This window comes from Gavia stellata, chromosome 28 (assembly GCF_030936135.1).
Source record: "Gavia stellata isolate bGavSte3 chromosome 28, bGavSte3.hap2, whole genome shotgun sequence".
In the NCBI taxonomy this organism is placed as follows: Eukaryota; Metazoa; Chordata; class Aves; order Gaviiformes; family Gaviidae; genus Gavia; species Gavia stellata.
Genome location: NC_082621.1, coordinates 9,477,246 through 9,498,864, shown reverse-complemented (window position 1 = coordinate 9,498,864; position 21,619 = coordinate 9,477,246). Strand labels below are relative to the sequence as shown.

At 43.4% G+C, this 21,619-nt stretch overlaps 1 protein-coding gene across 1 annotated transcript; it reads left to right on the top strand.

The window, feature by feature from the left end:
• The first annotated feature begins 475 nt into the window (after positions 1-475).
• LOC104255871 (olfactory receptor 5J3-like) lies at positions 476-10,511 on the top strand. Its single transcript, XM_059830249.1, has 2 exons — positions 476-1,387; positions 10,428-10,511. The coding sequence occupies exons 1-2, from the start codon at positions 476-478 to the stop codon at positions 10,509-10,511; spliced, it is 996 nt and encodes a 331-aa protein (XP_059686232.1).
• Positions 10,512-21,619: the final 11,108 nt, after the last annotated feature.

Sequence of the window (21,619 nt, the reverse complement as noted above, 5' to 3'; positions counted from 1 at the left end):
ATATTCGTAGCTTAGCATGTATTTACCTTTATAACCCAACAATGTACAAAGTTAATTATCTAGATGAAGTGTATATAAAATGGGAAAAAGAAGCATTTCAAGTCATGTTTGAGTAACTGTCTAAAATAGGTGAGGTGAAACAAATATAATGGAGTTAGTGCTCACTGTGCAGATTACCACCTTAGACGTTAAACTAAGTGTTTGGGGAGGGAGAGGTAGTGAGACCTGCAGGAATAAGTGTGTTTTGTTAAGCTGTGCTCCTTCAGAGTACACAGAAAAAATACAAGCCTTTGAAAGGCAGGAAATGCCTATGAGATCACTTGAGTTCAGAACTTGAAAAAAATTAATAGGAACATACACAAAATTATACCTTCATCGTAGACCAACCTGATGAGAACCAGTTTGACCCACTGACAGTCAGCCTGTGTTTGCCTTGTTTTCTGCAGTGTAATCTTGGCTTTTCCACATATGATAGATGGCAGAAGGGAATCATACTGTGGTGACTGAGTTTATCTTGTTGGGATTCACAGACAATCTGAAGTTGCAGGTCCTTCTCTTCATGGTGTTTCTACTGATCTACCTGTTGACCCTAGTGGGAAATCTGGGGATGATTGTGCTCATCCGGATTGACTGCAAGCTCCACACCCCCATGTACTTCTTCATTAGCAGCCTTTCCTTCTTAGATGTCAGCTACTCCACCATCATTATACCTAGCACACTCATGACCTTTGTGGCTGAGACAAAAGTCATATCCTACACAGCATGCACAGCTCAGCTCTTCCTATTCTGCATCGCAGTGACAGCAGAGTGCTACCTCCTGGCCGTGATGGCATATGACCGTTTTATAGCCATCTGCAACCCCTTGCTCTACACTGTCATTATGTCCAAGAGGTTCTGCGTGCTCCTTGTGTGTGGCTCCTACTTCATGAGCTGCATGAATGCAACTATTCAGACATTATTTATTTTCCACCTGTCCTTCTGCAATTCCAACATCATCAATCATTTCTTCTGCGATGTGCCTCCCATCCTGAAGCTCTCCTGCTCTGACACTTATATCGCTGACCTGGTCCATTTCACCTGTGCTACTGTGCTCGTCATCTCAACCATGCTCCTCATTCTTATCTCTTATGTCTGCATTGGGTTTACCATCCACAAGATTAAATCCGCCAAAGGCAGATGCAAAGCCTTTTCCACCTGTGCTTCCCACATGAGTGCTGTCACCATGTTCTATGGGACAGGCTCCTTCATGTACCTACGGCCCAGTTCAAAATACTCTGTGGAGCACGACAAGATCATCTCTGTGTTTTATACTCTGGCAATTCCCATGCTGAACCCTATGATTTATAGTCTGAGGAACAAGGAAGTCAAAGAAGCCCTTCGAAGGATAGTAGCAAGGCTCTATTACTCTCCATGTGTACCACAGAGATTCAGGAGTCCAAGCAGGACTGAGAGAACCTGAGAACTGTCAAAAGAGAATATGCACCTAGGTTGCTTTTCCCCTGACAAACAGAAAGGAAAAGGGAGCAGTATCTAAGACCAAATGTTGCTGCATCTGTCTGTTGTGAAAGAGAGTAGGCAGCCCCCCTTCCTGTTGCAGGGCTCCCTATTTTACCTCACCTCCTAAAAGAGGAATGTGTCACTGAACAGTCCTTAGGAACTAACTTTTCAGATGGTGACAGTCACTATTTCAATGGCAATATGCTTTGTAACAGAGTAGTGCCCCACATCTAATCTCATGTTATGACCGCTGCAATTATAGACAGTGTTCGACCAGTCCTCTGAGAATAGACGAAGGTAGTAGAACAGATCTCTAATTTTAGGTATTTGCTGTGTAGATGTCTAAAACTGAATTAGGTTTTTTGGGTTCCTTTATGCCAGTTGAGCCTTAGTTCTAGCAGGTAGCTCCACTAGGCTTGCATTAGATACCACAACTTCAAGCAGGATTGCCTACATGATAGGTATGTGCTGCCAGTTTCTAGACATACTCCAGCAACTTCTACATTTCAGCTACCCATGTACCACTCAAAACAGTGGTGAAGGGAAAGATGGGCTGCAGGAAAAAGCATCACCTCACATCATTTAATCACTCTTTCCATTAGGATTTCATAAAGTGAAATCTTGGTACTAAGTTTAATGCCAGAGACCAACAAGACCAGCACATATGCATGCCCGGGTTATTGAGCCTTCCCCCAAATACAGTGGGAAGGTCCCTCCTGGTAGTGGATAAAGCTGAGCCAGTTGGTCTGTGATGTGAAAGATGGTCAGACCCCTTGGTGGGCACATTTCTCAAATAAACCTTACCCAAAGAAATCAATTGAATACTAAATCCTTACTTACTGCAGGAGATGTGGCAAAGAAGGTGCCTGCTGTACTGGTGATGGGGATCTTTCTGATTAATGCCATGATATAGGGGGGTCCGGAATCACGAACTGTAGGAAGAAGAAAAGTACTACCAGGCAACAGACCTAGCACACATGACCAAAGAAGGAAAGAACAGACCTTAGTAAAAACAGAAATGGGTACCTTGGTGGTGAGGGGGTGTCACGTTAAAAGGAATGCAGTTCAAGAACAAACGGTTCTTTGTGCAAAGGAATCCCACCTCATTATCCAAATTCCACATTATCCGCCCTGTGACTATAGTCACTCGGATCGAAATCCAAATCACACTCGCATAAAATCGCTTTTGGGGGTATCCCTCACATTAGACTTCTTTTCCTCCACTCCAGGACTCACCTTTAATTCTGTACAGCCAGAGATCATATGCACCTGATGAGTTAACACCCAGGTAAACGTAGATTTGGCACAAGCCAATATCATACAAAAAACAATTACTACAATAACTACAATCACAGATTGCAACAAAGAAGCAAACCATCCTGATAGTGAAAATCCCGATCCATGCAACAGCTTGTTCAACCAGGTTGTTTCCATCCCTTCTCTCAATTCACGGCTGGCCTTTGCCACACGTTTTATGTGATCTAGTTGTTCGTCAAGATCTTTAGTTACATTCGGTATATGAACAAAACAACTATCATTTGCTAAATCCAACTATCTGCATACTCCATTTTCATGCAGCAATAGCAGATCCAAAGCTAGTCTATTTTGCACTGTCATTCTCGACGTTGCCTGCAGTTGTTCATTTAATTTCTCCAGTCCAACCCGAATCGCATTAGCCAATGCTTCAATTTGTCCCGTAAGGTCATACAGCATCATGTGATTCTGGAGTGTAAAGATAGATTCCAAAGACTACCATTCCTGTGGTCGGCTGCTGCCAAGGGTCTGTTGCCCAGCATTGCGGGTGGCCCATATGTATGTGATCTTGCACATTTGCCACACACATTTTTAGACTGTCTGGGAGTCCACGGATAAGGGGGGTCAATCTAGCTGCATCAACAGGGGCTAACATCGGGGAGCTCCTTAACAAGTTTCGCTCATACATGGCCTGTATACAGGCTGCCTTTTGCACAGACGCATTCAAGCCAGAGAACCCCGAAGTCTTTATCACACGGGGGTCTCCCCTATCTTGCGGGTCAATACCACCAGCCCAATAAGCAGCCCTTGTTGTCAATGACAAATTATGATCACCCGGCGTGGTGGTTAAAAACACTCCAGGACCCCAGTAACCTCTTGCTTCCTCTTCACTTAAGAAAATGTTATCGCCACCTGTGAGGGAGACATGCCACACATACTCAGTCTCGGACTCCCCTGGGCGCTGCGAGTATTTTTCCTGCAGCTTGGCTAAGTCAGTAGGAGACCATGGGACAGTTCGCGTAGTGGTACAAACATCGTCTCTCCCCTCATTTATGACTTCAGTTTTAATAAGTGGCCATACAGATACCGGCTCTGGGGTATAATCATAATCACGTTGGCAATCCTCCAGTCGTCCGGGACCTCCCCCATTAACCAGGACTGTTGATAAATGATGGAGAGCAGCTTGGCAAGCTCCTCCGCCAGCTCCCTCAGCACCCTTGGGTAGATGCCATCAGGCCCCATAGACTTGTGGGTGTCCAGGTGGCATAGTAGGTCATTAACTGCTTCCTCCTGGATCACGGGGGGTTTGTTCTGCTCTCCATCCTTGTCTTCCAGCTCAGGGAGCTGGATACCCTGAGGATACCTGGTATGATGTTAAAGACTGAGGTGAAGAAGATATTAAGTACCTCAGCCTTTTCCTCATCCGTCATGACAATGTTCCCCGCCGCATCCAGTAAAGGATGGAGATTCTCCTTGTCTCTCTTTTTGTTGTTAATGTATTTATAGAAGCTTTTTTTGTTGTCCCTCATGACCGTGGCCAGGTTGAGCTCTAGCTGGGCTTTCGCCTTTCTAATTCCCTCTCTGCATGACCTAACGAGGTCCTTGTACTCTTCTTCACTTGCCTGCCCCTTCTTCCAAAGGTGATAAATTATCTTTTTTTCCCTGAATCTCAGCAAAAGCTCCTTATTCAGCAAGCCCATCGTCTTCCCCGCTGGCTCTTCTTATGGCACATGGGGACTGCCTGCTCCTGCGCCTTCAAGATTTCCTTCTTGAAGAGCATCCAGCCCTCCTGGGCCCCGTTGCCCTTCAGGACCCTCTCAACCAGTGTCCTGAACAGGCCAAAGTCTGCCCTCCGGAAGTCCATCGTAGTGTTATTGCTGACCCCCTCCTTACTTGGCCAAGAAATGAGAACTCTATCATTTCGTGGTCACTAAGCCCAAGACGGCCTCTGATCTTCACTTCTTCCACCAGACCCTCTCTGTTTGTAAACAGCAGGTCAAGCAGGGCACCTCCCCTGGTAGGCTCGCTTACCAGCTGCGTCAGGAAGTTATCATCTTCCAGACACTCCAGGAACCTCTGGGATTGTTTCCTATCTGCTGTGCTATATTTCCAGCAGACATCTGGCAAGTTGAAGTCCCCCACAAGAACAAGGGCTTGCGACTGTGAGACTTCTGCCAGTCGCTTGTAGAACGCTTTGTCGGCTTCTTTGTCCTGGTTGGGTGGTCTATAACAGACCCCCAGCAGGATATCCTCCTTGTTAGCTTTCTCCCTCATCCTTACCCATAAGCATTCAACCCTGTCATCATAATCATCGAGCTCTATACAATCAAAACACTCCTTGACGTACAGAGTCACCCCACCGCCTCTCCTTCCTTGCCTATCCCTTCTGAAGAGTATATAGCCCACCAGCTCTGAGGGGCATTAGGGGCATGATGTCGTGGTTTAAGCCCAGCCAGACTAATCACCACACAGCCGCTCACTCACTCCCCTTCCTCAGCTGGACAGGAGAGAGAAAATTTGAGGAAAAGGCTCATAGGTCGAGATAAGGACATAGGGAGATCACTCACCAGTTACCATCATGGGCAAAATAGACTTGACTTGGGGAAATTAGTTTAATTTATTACCAATCGAAATCAGAGTAGGATAATGAGAAGTAAAACCAAATCTTAAAAAACCAACACCTTCCCCCCCACCCCTCCCTTCTTCCCGGGCTCAACTTCACTCCCGATTTTTTCTACCTCTTTCCCCCAAGCGGCGCAGGGGGACGGGGAATGGGGTTTGCGGTCAGTTCATCACACGTTGTTTCTGCTGCTCCTTCCTCCTCACACTCTTCCCCTGCTCCAGCGTGGGGTCCCTCCCACGGGATACAGTTCTCCACGAACTCCTCCAACGTGGGTCCTTCCCACGGGCTGCAGTTCTTCATGAACTGCTCCAGCATGGGTCCTTTCCACGGGGTGCAGTCCTTCAGGAACACACTGCTCCAGCGTGGGTCCCCCCGCGGGGTCGCAAGTCCTGCCAGCAAACCTGCTCCAGCGTGGGCTCCTCTCTCCACGGGTCTACAGGTCCTGCCAGGAGCCTGCTCCAGCATGGGCTTCTCACAGGATCACAGCCTCCTTCGGGCATCCACTTTCTCCAGCGTGGGGTCCTCCACGGGCTGCAGGTGGATATCTGCTCCACCGTGGACCTCCATGGACTGCAGGGGGACAGCCTTCCTCACCATGGTCTTCACCACGGGCTACAGGGGAATCTCTGCTCCGGCGCCTGGAGCCTCTCCTCCCCCTCCTTCTTCACTTGGTGTCTGCAGAGTTGTTTCTCTCACATATTCTCACTCCTCTCTTCTCCGGCTGCCGTGTCCCAGTTTTTCCCCCCCCTTCTTAAATATGTTATCACAGAGGCGCTACCACTGTTGCTGATTAGCTCGGCCTTAGCCAGTGGCAGATCCATCTTGGAGCCGGCTGGCATTGGCTCTATCAGACATAGGGGAAGTTTCTAGCAGCTTCTCACAGAAGCTACCCCTGTAGCCCCCCCTGCTACCAAAGCGCTGCCACTCAAACCCAATACACATGATCACCTCCCTACTTCTTCTGGCCACACTGTTTCTGATACAGGCCAGGATGCCTTTGGCCTTCTTGGCCATCTGGGCACACTGCTGGCTCATCTTCAGCCGTCTGTCGACCAACACCACCATGTCCTTTTCTGCTGGACAGCTTTCCAGCCACACTTCCCCAAGCCTGTAGCATTGTAGGCTTGTGAAGAATGTTTTTTTCACTTCCATTATAGCAGAATGCAAAATTACTGATGATTGGTCATCTCTCCACAGAATACATGTAAGACACCTATCTTAGAAGAAAATACATTACCCTTGGAGGTGCTTGTAAACCTCCATTAATTTGGAAAGCAGCTTTAAATGGTAGGTTAAATAAGATGTTTCCCTTTTTAATGGAGAAAGCTAGGGGCAACAGTCTCACCTGGATTCCTAACCACGCATTGCTGGTGTAGGTGCCTGCCACAGACGAATGTGGCAAGGTTGTCTCCACTCCCCAGGCCATCATCTGGTCAAGGAGATTACGTGCATTGTGTGTTTATCTTGCATCTCTCCATGTAACACTGAGGACAGTGTGCCTGGGGTGCTGTCATGAAACAATAATGATTCAATTTGTCACATTTCACTGGTTTAGTTCATCTGCCTCCATGTAAGCACTGTCATTTTCCAAGGGTGGCAGATGGAAATTCATGCCATTTAGACTGTTTAATTATTCACTTCTTCCCAGTGATTCCCATTTTTACTTGTTCCTCTCTTCTTTTTAACTGTCTCCTGCTTTCTCTCAATGTGTTTCTCCATCTTGCTATTGTCCTGGTCCAATGTCAGGGGAGGTTTCGATATGATCCCAAGAGCAAGATTAAGACACAAACGAGGTCATATGCCATATGCCTAGAACAGTTTTTTATTATCAAATGTGGAAAAAAGTAGCGATAAGATAGAGTGGAAAGAAAAGGTAGAAATCAAGAAAGCAGTCAAGATAGAGTTGCAAGAATAGTCATTGCCATGGAACCACGGCATCCCGGGGGTCCAAAACCTGTCAGTGGTTTTTGCAGAGGGCAATTGCAGTTTCATGGTGAGCAAGCCCCAAAAGTTTTCTTCCACCATTCCTTTTATCCTCCCACTCAGGGGCTGCGGTTTCCATGACAAAGGTGTACTTGCAAGCGTCAGCATTCGTGCATATCGCTTGACTGGGCAGGATGATGCTTCACAGACTGGAAGCCTCTGTGGCTTTGCAGCTGTCCTTATCGCATTCAGCAGCCAGCTAAAACAAACAGTCTTCGTTCATCTTCAACAATCAATATTTGAGACAAAAGTTTCACAGTTCCATTTCTCACAGCCATGTTAAAATTAATAGCTGGTAGGGAGAGACGAAAAGAGTCACAATGTTTGACCTCATCAGAAAAAAACAGTGTAAATTCTATTTTTTGACTACTTTTTTTTTCAAGGTCCCACTGTCATGGGGAAAGGAGCAGGGTGAACTGCAAGGAATGAGGTGAAAGAATTATTTGTCATAATTCCCATGTCCTGTGAGGGTCAGACATTTTGTCACATGCATGGTTCTTGTAATTTCTCTCTGAGAAAGTAATTATTAAGGGATGACTCCATCAGAGTGAATTGTTTATTCTCTTAACATAGGACTCAAGAGAACAAACTAAGCACATTGAACTACATTTATTGAAATAAATCAATCATCAACATAAAAAACTACCAGCTATTGTGAATACTCCGCTATATTTTCTGGGTGTATGTATAGGGCAAAACTCAAGCAGTTTTAATGCTGCTTAAATTTGTATGCCATTTGCCTACAACTTTTATACATTCTTGACAAGATTTGTCTCACCTAATCCTAGCTATATGAAGCAAAAACAATTATACCAGTTGTAACATTCAGTTATCTTTTTACTCACACAAGAAAAAAAGGTACTTTTGGGGCATTATTAATCTGAGCTATTGTTGCTTTTTTAAGATACTTGTTTCCCACTACTGACTGTAACATTGCCCTCCAGAAATGAATTTAAAAACGGTCAAATACATTGCAATCTAACTTTTCCTACATGTTGTATAGAATTTGGCCTCAGATATGGTGCTCACTTGCACACCTGCACTCATTGCTGTTGCTGGCATTATAAACATATGGGCTGTCCGAGCCCTGCTCCCAGTCCTGTCGCTGACATCCAGACCATCACTCGCTCTGGTTGCTGGCACTGTGGACACAAAGGCCTCTGGCCTGTGTCCCACTCCAGTGGCTGGCATTTGATTTCACTAATTTCTCTGTGTCCAGTTGCTGGCACCCAGACACATGGGCCCTGTGACCTCTGGTCTAACTGCAGTTGCTGGCATTCACACTGGAATACACACACATATGCAGAAAACAGACTCCCACCCAAGAAAAGAGTTAGAAATAAAATTCTTTAAGAAGATATAGAATAGACTGCACTGATCAGGTGCAGGGCATGACCACATCAGCATGCTGACCAATCCTTGTTTACATGCAACCGTCCCTTTTTATCCCATTTTCACACATATGTTCCTCCTCAAATCACCTAGGTCTGGTACCAAAAATTGTAACAAAGAAAACTCTCCAAACTAACGAATGTTTAGAAAGATGATATTGCTTTATTGCAGTGCTGGGTGCATGGGGGATTTCTCCTCCTAACATGCACACCTGATTAAAATCGTAACAGGTATTTAAACAAAGTTAGTTACACCTACTGGACCCACCCCTTAACTAACTATTGGTTTGTGTCTTTCTTACTTCATCTTAAAGATACAGTTCTGTTTTACTTCACTATGCATGGCCAGAGAGTAGGGGGCTTATTTGGGTTGGGGGCGTTTTCTAGCTAGGAGGTGTGGTTTCACATTATAATGAGATTATAATGAGGCAGGTTAAATTTATGGCACTCTATTCCATTTTTCTAAAATACGTCCTTGTGTTAATTGTTATTGCTAGTTAGTGGAAAGTTAGTGGAGACAGTTCTTATCTTTAATGTGTCTAAATACCATGTGCATTCGTTATGAAGCTATCTTCTTAAAATTCTTTTTCACTTTTTTTTGACTTTGTGTTTCGAGATGTTCTGTAACAGGCCCACCACTTTCTCTGCCTTTGGTTCCTCCCTTAGAGACACCAGAATCAGTCCTCTGCATGCCCAAAATCCTGGTCCCCTGCATCCCACAATGTGTCCCATACCCTTAGGGAGTAACTCCCATTAGTTCAAAAGGTGCTACAGCCTTTACTCCCCTTCACTCATCATGATGGGTTTCACAGCTGGAATAGATCTGTTAAATCTCCTGCGACAGCACTGGGAGGAACCTGGATAGGGTGTTCCCTCTTCTAGGCCTGTAATTTGGGTTCCCCTGACTTCCATTTCACCTCTGTGCTCCTCTATCCTTGTGGAGATGCGCCACTGATGGGCTGATAGCTCTCTCTGTGATGGGTCTGAGACCTGCTGGGGCAGAGTATTATTTTTCGTCGCCTCCTGCCATTGTGCTCCTTTGTGGATATATGGACATCTTTTTTTTTTTTTAAGCACATAGCCTAGAAAACACAACCAGCAAATCCCAATAGGTCATTTGCTCATAAGTCCATGTTTTAAAGAACATGTATTTGAAATATACAGCTGAGAGGTTACACAAATTGAAGTTTCTTTACAGTTCTGCCTAAGGCTCTTTTCACATCTTTATTCTTCAAGCTGTAGATAATAGGATTCAGCATGGGGGTTAAGATGCTGTACTGGGTAGACAACACTTGGTCTAGAATGATTGATGACACTGATTTGGGTTTTGTGTATTGGAAGAGAGCAGTTATGTAGAGTAACCCCACTACAATGAAGTGGGAGCTGCAAGTGGAGAAAGCTTTGTGCCTCCCTTCTGCAGACTGTATCTTCAAGACAGTTGCGATGATATAGATGTAGGAGATGAGGGTGAGCAAAAAGGAGCTGGACCCAAAGATCACAGCAGAAAAAAGAAGAATGAGTTTACTGAGAAATATCCCACTGCAAGCAGCAGATAGGAGAGGGGGCAGCTCACAGCTGAAATGTTTAATTTCTGCGTGCACACAAAATCGAACATTTAACACAGGAATCGTGTTTAGAATTGAATATATGAGACCCATTGTCCATGCACTTCCCACCAGCTGATAACAGAAATGTTTGCTCATAGCCTCTTCATACTTCAGTGGATTACAGATCGCCACATATCGGTCATATGCCATTACTGAAAGCATAAAAACTTCACACCCAGCTGAGAGGAAAATGAAGAACATTTGAGTCACACAAGCACTGACAGCAATAGTTATGGTTCCTTTCACAAGAAAATTCGCCAGCAACTTTGGAACAACAGCAGTGGCATAACAGATGTCAACAAGGGCTAAATGAAAGAGGAAGAAGTACATAGGAGAGTGAAGATGCAGATCAGTCTTTATGACCATCATGATTACCATATTTCCTAATAAAATGATTAGGTAAATGATTAAAAACACAGTGAATAGGAGGCTCTGAAGGAGGGGATCTCTTGTAAATCCCAAGAGAGCAAACTCAGTTCCACTTGTTTGGTTATCCATTTACTGTATTTTGTGACCTGAAGGGGAGAGAAATGCATGATGTTAGCACTGCAATCAGAACACAGAAAATCACCTGCATTGACTCCCAGGTAGCAAGCCAATGTGGGGTTAAGAAAGAAGATTTCAATCCATGTTAGGAAGAAGGGGGTTTGGAAGAGAAAGTGCAGAAAATGTTTGAAAAAGGCCTTTTCCCCACTGAGCCCCATTGGCACTTCCTGTTCCTATTAATTTTGTCCTCTTACTAGGACCTTTCAGATTCCACACAGGAGTGAACTCCTGAAAGCTGAGCCTGAGACTGAGGACATACTTCTCTGATTTGTGGTTTGTCTTCCTCCTGACAATCCACAATTACAAATTAGGCTACCTATCCCCAAGCATGGGGAGACCATAGGAATTCCACAAAGTCTGGGCACCTGGTCCTAGACTTTGCTTCCTCAATTATAACTTAAGTAAGTAAGTCCTGAACAAACTCTGTGTTAAAAATTCCTCCAGTTTTCAGGAATTCTACTATTTAGCATTTTTCTTATTCTGCTGAAAGCCCATAATTCCCACAGCATATGGCTTCAGTATAACCTTTGTGGACACAGAAGTCTGTGAGCTATATATTGATGTATATGGTTCTTGCATGTTGAACTAGAACAAGTGGAAGTTTGGTGCTGAAATGTTTGGGTTTTGGGGGAGAGGTGGAGAGTTCTTAGGGTTTTTTTTTAATTTGTTTTGTTTTTATGAAGATTGTGCTCAAACATCAGACAGCTGGATTTTAAAGCAGAGAACACTCATGGGATGTTTTCTGAAGAAACGTGCCCTTCTGAACTAGGTCCCTTATTACGTTTTTCAGTAAAATGAAGAAAGTTACGTATGGAAAAAGCAGTAAGAATCACAAGCATAATACTCTCCCAGACTGTGGAATTATTTTTAGTCACTTTACTGAGAGACGTCTAACACAGATGTGATGTGTCTCAAATACATAGGTGTTCAACGCTTTGAATGCAGAACTAAGTTATCTATCTCAGTTATGCAATGACATAGAATATCATCGCAAACTCTCTCCACACTCTTACTGTAAGTGTAGTGTCCCAGGAGGCAGTACTGCAGTTTGAGTCAGTTCCCCATTTTTGCCACTTCCACATTTGACATGGGTTTACCACTCTGAAAAGCTAGCTGACTTCATAGTTCAGGCAGCATCAGATCCAGCATGTCACATGTAGGGGCAGGCAAGGCAAGTAGGAGTAAGAGTGGAGTTGATCTGAAAGGAATCAGGGGACCACAAAAAGTGAAGGCTGCCACAGGTTGAGATATGATATCCTACAAAAGAGTAAAGATTTTTTTTTCATTTACATCAGTGCCTAGTTCTTGGGTTCTTCTGCTTAGAGCACAGTAGTCTGCAAAAGGGAAAATTACGGGTTTTTAGGAAGTCGTCTTACCTACATGTTCTTAGTTATAAACAGTTTTTCCTATTTTGACTTGCTTAAAAGTTAGTCATAGAAACCTAGATTTAAGGAAAAATGGTCACTTCCAGACGATGATTTATGTCAGTTAGTTAGCATTCGAGATGCTGGAAAGGAATAAGCATCTGCAAATGTTTTTCTGTATCAATTTAAAATGTAATTACATTTAAACTTAGCTGAAGTTGAATCCATCCATCTACTAATTTCTGGGTAAAGTTGTTTTGTTTTTTTTTCTTTAAATTGTGCTCTTAAAGGACTTAATTTTGTTGTTTTTTTAAAAACTAGATAGAGTTATTCCATTAAATTTAAAGAAAATATGTAGGATGTTATGCACAAAGAAAAGTAGTCTGGTAAAAAGATAACACCTGTGGTTTAAGTATTGTAAAACAAAAAAGAGCTATGGAAATATGCTGTGTGTACTTTAAAAGTACTACAGAGTTAAATGGAAAGGAATTTGGCTACATATACAATGCCAAAGCCTGCTCACTTTTGGTTTTTTTTTATTTATGTATAAGCATGATTCTGCACTGTCTTGTCCTGCCCCCAGAAATCCACACTAACTTATAGTTCTTGCAAAATGTACGTTCACTGAGTTATTTTGTTTAGAAGTTGTGTACTCACCAAGGAAACAATAGTTTCTCCTTTTTCTTAAGATGTCATTAAGTATTTGCTTATCTTCCTTCTTGTCTCTCTACAAATGCATATTGGAAAGTGTTGAATGAGTTTATTAGTACAAAAACATGGCATAATGAGATAACAAATGTGCAAGCATATATATACTCCAAAATTAACAGTGGAGTTCATCTACGTCCTACATGCTTATCTAGAACAGGTTATAATAGAAATGCAGATAGGCTGATTAAATGTATCAACAGATATATTGATGGATAAATAGAGTAATTAACTCGTGCTAGATACCTGAATTTGAACCATGCAATACCTCCTTTCTGTCTTCTTCTGTTAATTCATCTGTTTAGAAAAAAAATCTGTAAATGTTTCCAAAGTTATAACCCTATAATATTGAAAGCTCTCTCTAGCTGACTCCTTATCCAAGATGTGTCACTATTCTATTCTATCTTTCCTGTCAGTTCATCTTTAAGCCAAAAATTGTACACAAAAATGTGCAGTTTACCATCAGGAAAAAAGGCTTCGCCATGTTGCTGGTAGTCTGCTAAGGAGGATGTCAACACACACCTCTCTCCTTTTTGCTCATCTCCTTTCCTATTCCTCACTCAGCCTTAATTCTAGAACCTAAATATATTCTTACTATCTCTGTGGCATGTGAAAGAAACTAAAAACATTATGCAACAGGAAATAATTAGCATTTTACAAAAGATAGGATAATAGGTTGTGACTTTGTTTCTTCTGTCCCCAGAGAGTTTTTGCCTTAACTGAGACTGTCTTTCACACACTCTGACCTTGAAGAATGTTGTATCCCCCCAACTTTCATGTGATGCTCAAGGAATAACTTGAGGGAAGTTGAAAAGAGAAACTTTTTATTAACTCATACTGACAGTATCTACTGATACTTCAGCTGAAATTAAAATAAGATGTTGATTTAAAGTCACTAAAATTAAAACTAAATTATTTTATTTGCTAAAACTTTTGAGATTAGCATGAAATTGAGAACTCATTTATGACTGAACAGTCATCTAAGAGATGGTTTTTGTTCTTCTAATGTTAAGGAGCTACCATGTCAATAACAGCAGCTGAGCTAGTTGGCTAATGTGATTACATTATCAAAGAAGAGAAAAAGGCATTTGTAGAGAGTGAATTTCTGCCCTATCGGAACCATACCTATGAACTTTTTTTTTCTTCATACTGACTATAAAAGCAATTGAAATAACTACCTGAGCTGTCATCATCCGAAGCCCAGATATCCAAATAGGAACAAGCAAATCCTACGAGAAAGAATTGCTGGGAAAGGAGGTGATGTAGCTTTCCTATGTTCTGTTCATCCTCCTCTTGTCTTTTATTAGAAGACTATTCTATTGAACTCTCTGGAGTGATGTGTTTTCTGCCTTGTGAGACCAAGGGAGCTACTACTAATCATTCATCTTGTTGCAGAGGCTTTGTAACTGTAGTCTGACAGAAACTATGGGTTGAGCAAAGTTTAACTGAGTGAGAAAGTTGCTTACTTAGATGGAGTTGCTTTCCGGAGAAATAGTTGAGCACTTTTTTCCCCCCGGTTTAGCATCTATTCCATAAGAATTCTTCTCACTTGATATTAGTCATCTAACAATGAGCTGAATGAAAATAGATTTGTCATCTGTTTTCACTCATTAGTCAGAAGAGAGAGTTAAGCACCTAAAAATATTAAAGACAGTCTATCACTATGTTTGTATCGTTACAGGATTGTCCTATAGCATGCATTTCCCTAGGAAAAAATTTTGACCACTTTCAAGGACAGGGAACTGTGTAAGATAGTCCTTTGTCCTGAGTAAATATTATAGCTTATAGTCTTATGCTACATCAGGAAATTAATTTCCACATAATGCCTCTAATTCGTGAAAGATTTAGGTTCAATTCCATCAGATTTTATCCATGTGATAAGCTATTACTCTGGAAGACCATAACAACAATATGAATATTTGTCATATTGTAACTACTCAGGTATATTGGAGAAGTGGTAGAAGTCATACCTATTTTACCCTTAGTGTGTTTATAACACTTTTCTTACAAGAAAGTATGGAACGATTGTATAGATTAACCTACTAGTAAAGATTGAAACTATACATTCTATATATAGTGTAAAGCTGGAAATCCATACAATAGGAGAAGTTACCAAGAGCAACTAAGCAAAATTTAAGAGGAGTGAAGCAGATACCTACACATAGCTGGACAGCTGAATTTGAGATACCTAGGGTATCATTCCTTATCTCAAACTGAATTTTAGAAGTATGGGATTCTGTTGGTCCTATTATGCATCCAGCTCTTTGCAGTTATTTTGGATACCTTTGGACATATGGACATTGTGACCACTGTCATTAGATACTTATGCTGAGGTATCTGAATTAGATCCCTAAAATTAGTAACCCTTCATAAATATTTAATCTCCTATTAGAAATCTATCAAGAGCAAGCATATACAGAACATTTCCTGAGAGTACTAGTATTAAAGATTTTCATTAATGACCTGTCATGGTTTAAGCCCAGCTGGCAACTAAGCACCACACAGCCGCTCACTCACTCCTCCCAGGTGGGATGGAGAAAAGAATAGGAAAAGTATCCAGTGGGATGGCGGAGAGAATCAGAAAAGTAAAAGTGAGAAAGCTCATGAGTTGAGATAAGAACAGCTTAATGAGTGAAATGAAATGAAATGAAATAAAATAAAATAATGATAATAATTATAATAACGACAATAATCATAATAAAAAGGAAAATAACAACAACAAAAAAGAAAGACAAGTGGTGCAAATGAAAAGAATTGCTCACCACCCTCCGACTGATGCCCAGCCCAAGCAGCAGTCCCCCGGCAAGCTTTCCGCCTAGTTTATATACTGAGCATGACATCATATGGTATGGAATATCCCTTTGGTCAGTTGAGGTCAGCTGTCCTGGCTGTGTCCCCTCCCAGCGTCTGGTGTACACCCAGCCTGGGATGGTGTGAGAAGCAGAAAAGGCTTTGACTCTGTGTAAGCACTGCCCAGCAGTAACTAAAACCACCCTGCTTTATCAACAATGTTTCAGCACAAATCCAAAACACAGCCCCATACTAGCTATTATGAAGAAAATTAACTCCATCCCAGCCAAAACCAGCACATTCTCCACCCCTTATTCCATACCATTTACGTCATGCTCAGGTCTCACACTATCCAATACATTCTCATTAACCACCACCCCCCTTGCCGTATTTTGATAGAATACACATATACCATTCCCTTAGTCTATGGATCACTCCTGTGAAATGTCTGTAAAATGCCCATGAATATCCACAAATGTCGAAAAAATGTCCATTGAGTTCATTTAGTCCATGACTTTTGTCTCCATCTGTTATAGCTGTCACTCAGGACAGAAGAGATGTTGTATTGCATGGAGTTATTGGGCACCACAGCCAGCTCAGGTGGGATCACTGCTGCACTTGCACTGTTTCTTGTAAGGCTTGTCCTCCATTGGTTCAGGTGGTTCCTGCTATAGTAGTTCCTGTAACATGTAACTCAAATCATGGATTAGTTTCACCCACAATTAAAACACCTTGAGGTATGCACTGGACTCCCCCATTCTTCTGCATTACCCACCAAGTGCACCCAGGTCCTTGAGCAATAACAACCCCCCGAACAGGTTTACCTTTTGCTGAGGAAGGAATAACCCAGACTGTTTTTCCCAGCAAGTTCTTTATATGTAATACGGGGAATCTTATCTCCTTCCACAGTGCGCAGGGGTTTTGATTGGGCAGGGCCAGGTTGACTGGCAGAGCCTCTAGTATTAAGTAGCCTAGTGGCTTCTGCTAAATGTGTATCCCAATGCTTGAATGTCCCAGCACCCATTGCTTTCAGTGTAGTTTTTAACAGTGCATTGTATTGTTCAATTTTCCCAGAGGCTGGTGCATGGTAGGGGATGTGATACACCCAGTCAATGCCATGCTCCTTGGCCCAGGTGTTAATAAGATTGTTTCGGAAATGAGTCCCATTGTCATATTCAATTCTTTCAGGGGTGCCGTGTCGCCATAAAATTTGCTTTTCAAGGCCCAAGATAGCGTTCCAGGCAGTGGCATGGGTCACGGGGTATGTTTCCAGCCATCCAGTAGTTGCTTCCACCATTGTAAGCACATGCTGCTTCCCGTGGCAGGTTCGCGGTAGTGTGATAGAATCAACCTGCCAGGCTTCCCCGTATTGATATATCAGCCATTGTCCTCTATACCAAAAAGGCTTTAGCCACTTAGCTTGTTTGATTATGGCACGTGTTTGACATTCATGGATAACCTGTGCAATGGCATCAACAGTCAAGTCTGCCCCTCGATCGCGAGCCCATTTGTATGTTGCATCCCTTCCTAAATGTCCTGATGTGTCATGGGCCCATCGAGCTATAAATAGCTCACCCTTATGTTCCCAATGCAGATCCACCTGAGCCACTTCGATTCTAGCAGCCTGGTCCACCCGCCCGTTGTTTCGATGTTCTTCAGTGGCACGACCCTTGGATATGTGAGCATCTATGTGACATACTTTTACAACCAGGTTCTCTACCCGAGGAGCAATATCTTGCCATAATTCAGCAGCCCAGATGGGCTTAACTCTGCGCTGCCAGTTGCTCTGCTTCCATTGCTGTAGCCACCCCCACAGAGCATTTGCCACATCCATGACTCAGTATAGAGATAATGGACTGGCCATTTTTCTCATTCAGCAATATCTAAAGCCAGCTGAATGGCTTTCACCTCTGCAAACTGACTCAAGTCACCTTGTCCTTCAGCAGTTTCTGCAACTTGTCGCGTAGGACTCCACACAGCAGCTTTCCACCTTCGATGTTTTCCCACAATACAACAGGATCCATCTGTAAAGATGGCATATGGCTTCTCATTCTCTGATTTGTTATACAGAGGGGCCTCTTCAGCACGAGTCACCTCCTCTGGCGACACTCTGAAGTTTCAGCCCTCCGGCCAGTCCATGATCACTTCCAGGATTCCCGGGCGGTGGGGGTTTTCCATGCGAGCCTGTTGCGTTATCAGTGCGACCCACTTACTCCATGTAGCATCAGTTGCGTGATGTGTAGAGGGGACCTTCCCTTTGAACATCCAGCCCAGCACAGGCAATCGAGGGGCCAAAAGGAGCTGTGCTTCAGTACCAACTACTTCTGAAGCAGCTCAAGTTCCTTCATATGCTGCTAATATATCTTTTTCAGTTGGAGTGTAACGGGCTTCAGGTCCCCTGTATCCCCGGCTCCAAAACCCTAGAGGTCGACCTCAAGTCTCTCCAGGTGCTTTCTGCCAGAGGCTCCAGGTGGGGCCATTATCCTTGGCTGAGGTGTAAAGCACGTTTTTCACATCTTGTCCTCTCCGGACTGGCCCAAGCACTACTGCACGAACTATCTCCCGTTTAATTTGTTCAAAGGCTTGCTGCTGCTCAGGGCCCCATTCAAAGTCGTTCCTCTTCAAGGTCACTCGATAGAGAGGGCTTATGATCAGACTATAACCTGGAATACGCATTCTCCAGAAAGCCGCAACACCTAAGAAAGCTTGTGTTTCCTTTTTGTTAGTTGGTGGAGACATGGCTGTTATTTTATTGATCACATCCATTGGGCTATGATGACGCCCATCCTGCCATTTTATTCCTAAAAACTGAACTTTCTGTGCAGGCCCTTTGACCTTTCTTTGTTTTATAGCAAAACCAGCCTTCAGGAGAATCTGGAAAGCTGCCCAGCAGAAAAGGACCTGGGGGTGTTGATTGACAGCCGGCTGAATGTGAACCAGCAGTGTGCCCAGGTGGCCAAGAAGGCCAACAGCACCCTGGCCTGTATCAGAAATAGTGTGGCCAGCAGGAGTAGGGAGGTGATCGTGCCCCTGTACTCGGCGCTGGTGAGGCTGCACCTCAAATACTGTGTTAAGTTTTGGGCCCCTCACTACCAGAAGGACATTGAAGTGCTGGAGCGCGTCCAGAGAAGGGCAACAAAGCTGGTGAGGGGTCTGGAACACAAGTCTTATGAGGAGTGGTTGAGGGAGCTGGGGTTGTTTAGCCTGGAGAAGAGGAGGCTGAGGGGAGACCTTATTGCTCTCTACAACTACCTGAAAGGGGGTTGCAGAGAGGTAGGTGCTGGTCTCTTCTCCCAAGTGACAAGTGATAGGACAAGAGGAAATGGCCGCAAGTTGCACCAGGGGAGGTTTAGATTGGATATTAGGAGAAACTTCTTCACTGAAAGGGTTCTCAGACATTGGAATAGGCTGCCCAGGAAGGTGGTTGAGTGGCCATCCCTGGAGGTCTTTAAAAGACGTGTGGATGAGGCACTTAAGGACATAATTTAGTGGTGGACTTAGCAGTGTTAGGTCTCCAGTTGGACTTGATGACCTTAAAGGTCTTTTCCAACTTAAATGATTCTGTGATTCTATAAGGGCTGTGATAACGAAAATTAACTCCATCCCTTCCAGAGCCTGTATGCTGGTCAATAAAGGGGGCGTTGAGAACCCATTCTAGAAGCAAAAGGGTCCTGTACAAAAGACTCCTGTGCAGCGTTTATTGCAACTGAGAAAATCACTTAGTTTGTTGAAATCCACCCTGAAGTCAAGGAAAAATGTGGGCTTTACCACATCAACCATCATTGAGATTTCTATAAAGGATATCAAAACATCTGATTTCAAGCATCCAGATGAAAGTGTCTGTATCTGAGTTAGCAATGTAAGCTACTATTATTACTACTGGAGGTGTGTCTCTTTTGACACTGGAAAATGATTTTAAGGAAATATATATGTATCATGAGTGGGTGCTTTAGATTGCTTAAAGAATCACCATGAAGGCTATGAGAAGAAGTTGTTTTAATACGATGTTGTAAAAGTGCGACTTCAGAAAGATCATTGGCAAGGTTCACTCTGTAACGTATGGAGGAAGCATGCAAAGGAGAATTGAGTTACACTCGAGTCACAATGATTCACAGACAGACCGGTGATGTGAAGGGTGAGGAAGACCCTCACGTTGAGCCATGAGTTTCAAAGCGGACCCGCTTTCTTTCTAAACTCCTGATAGAGCTTAGGTGCACCTAAGTCCAATCTTAGTCTCAGAATTGGACAATGGTTTATATCTAAAGGATTATGTATGCAAAGTTTATGTAATGTTCCATTAGCATCAATTCAGCATGCAATCAAAGTTACCAAGGCAAAATCAAAATTACCATACTACAGGGTTTTGCGCGATATTGGTTGCTTACAAAAGATCTACTGTTGGTAAGAGTGTCGCCTTAAAGGGCAAGGCAATTTGGCAGAAAATAAACCCCCTTGCATTCCAGCTTGTCCTCAGATATCAGAGGGGCTGGGGGGCGGCTAGGCTTAGATTCTGAGTGATGCCCAATTTTTCTGTGTTACAAGTCCGGTCGCGTTCAATGTATTGAACTCTCATGATTACGGATACACTTGTAACACCGCCAGGATGTTACAAGTTCGGTCGCGTTCAATGTATTGAACTCTCACGATTACGGATACACTCGTAACACCATCAGGATGTTACAAGTCTGGTTGCGTTCAATGTATTGAACTCTCACGATTACGGATACACTCGTAACACTGCACACTTTCAGTCTAGTCGCGTTCCATGAACTAACACAGCCACACTTAAGGGATTTGGTGGCGGCGTTCAATGAGAACTCTCACGGCTAGATTAGTGAATAGTGCAGTTTATTGAAGCAACAGATACACAAGCTCTTTTGGATTGCCGGTGATAAAATTACTGCTTGCAAAGCATGTGCAAATACCAAGAATATGAGTAATATAGCCTGGCTACAAACGCGTTAAGTTATAAAGCAACTCTATAGAGATTTCTAAGTTTCCTGGGGAAGCACTCGGTATAACCAAGTGTTCGAATCTTACCCAAAGGCGTCCCTATGGGGGGGAAGAGAGGCTCAGCCTGTCAACTGATCCCAGGTGTCAGAGGTGGTCTGCGATGGTATCTTCCCTGGCATCCTTCCTCTCTTAAGCCATTCAGAGCGCAAGCTCAGTGAGGGGTGGTCACACCTTGGAGGTGGGTAGCTTTGGGATGGAGGTGTGTTTTTTGGTATTATAATGAGATTATAATGAGCAAAGTTCACCCAAAGGATAGTATTTTGTCAAAAAAAGACAGATTGTTGGCTCAGGGTGGTAAATATGCAGCTCAGGGTAGTAAATATGCAGCTTGTCATTTCCATAGTACCTTCCAGTTCCCGTCTTATCACAGAGCCTGGCCGCGGTGTCTTCACTCCGCTCCACCCTCCGTGTAGTTTCTCTTAGAGTCAGCGCACCAAGCTCCCCTGGTGTTGCCAACATCTAAGGGTGCCTAGGGAACTTCTGTGGGATGGATTCCTTGCATATTCGCCACACTCCACCCTGAAGATTTCTTCAATGCTGTACCTTTAATATAAATTTAATTCCTAAATTACCTCCAGCAATTATTCCACATAAGAGGTCTCTCTGCCTCGAGGAGCAACCTTGAGAGGTGTCCCAGCTCAAGGGGAGATCACCATCATGCTGCTATGCTGTCTAGCAGGGAGAGCTCAAAGAAGGCTCACTTAGGCTGCTGTATTTATAGGATAAAATGTTCTGCTCCTAGTCAAATTACGTACGATGGAAAAGGTATGCATGAGACTCCTTGTACTCACAATTTTCTTTCTTCCTTGAAAATGAGTCTTGGAAAAGCCACCCGCTAGTTAT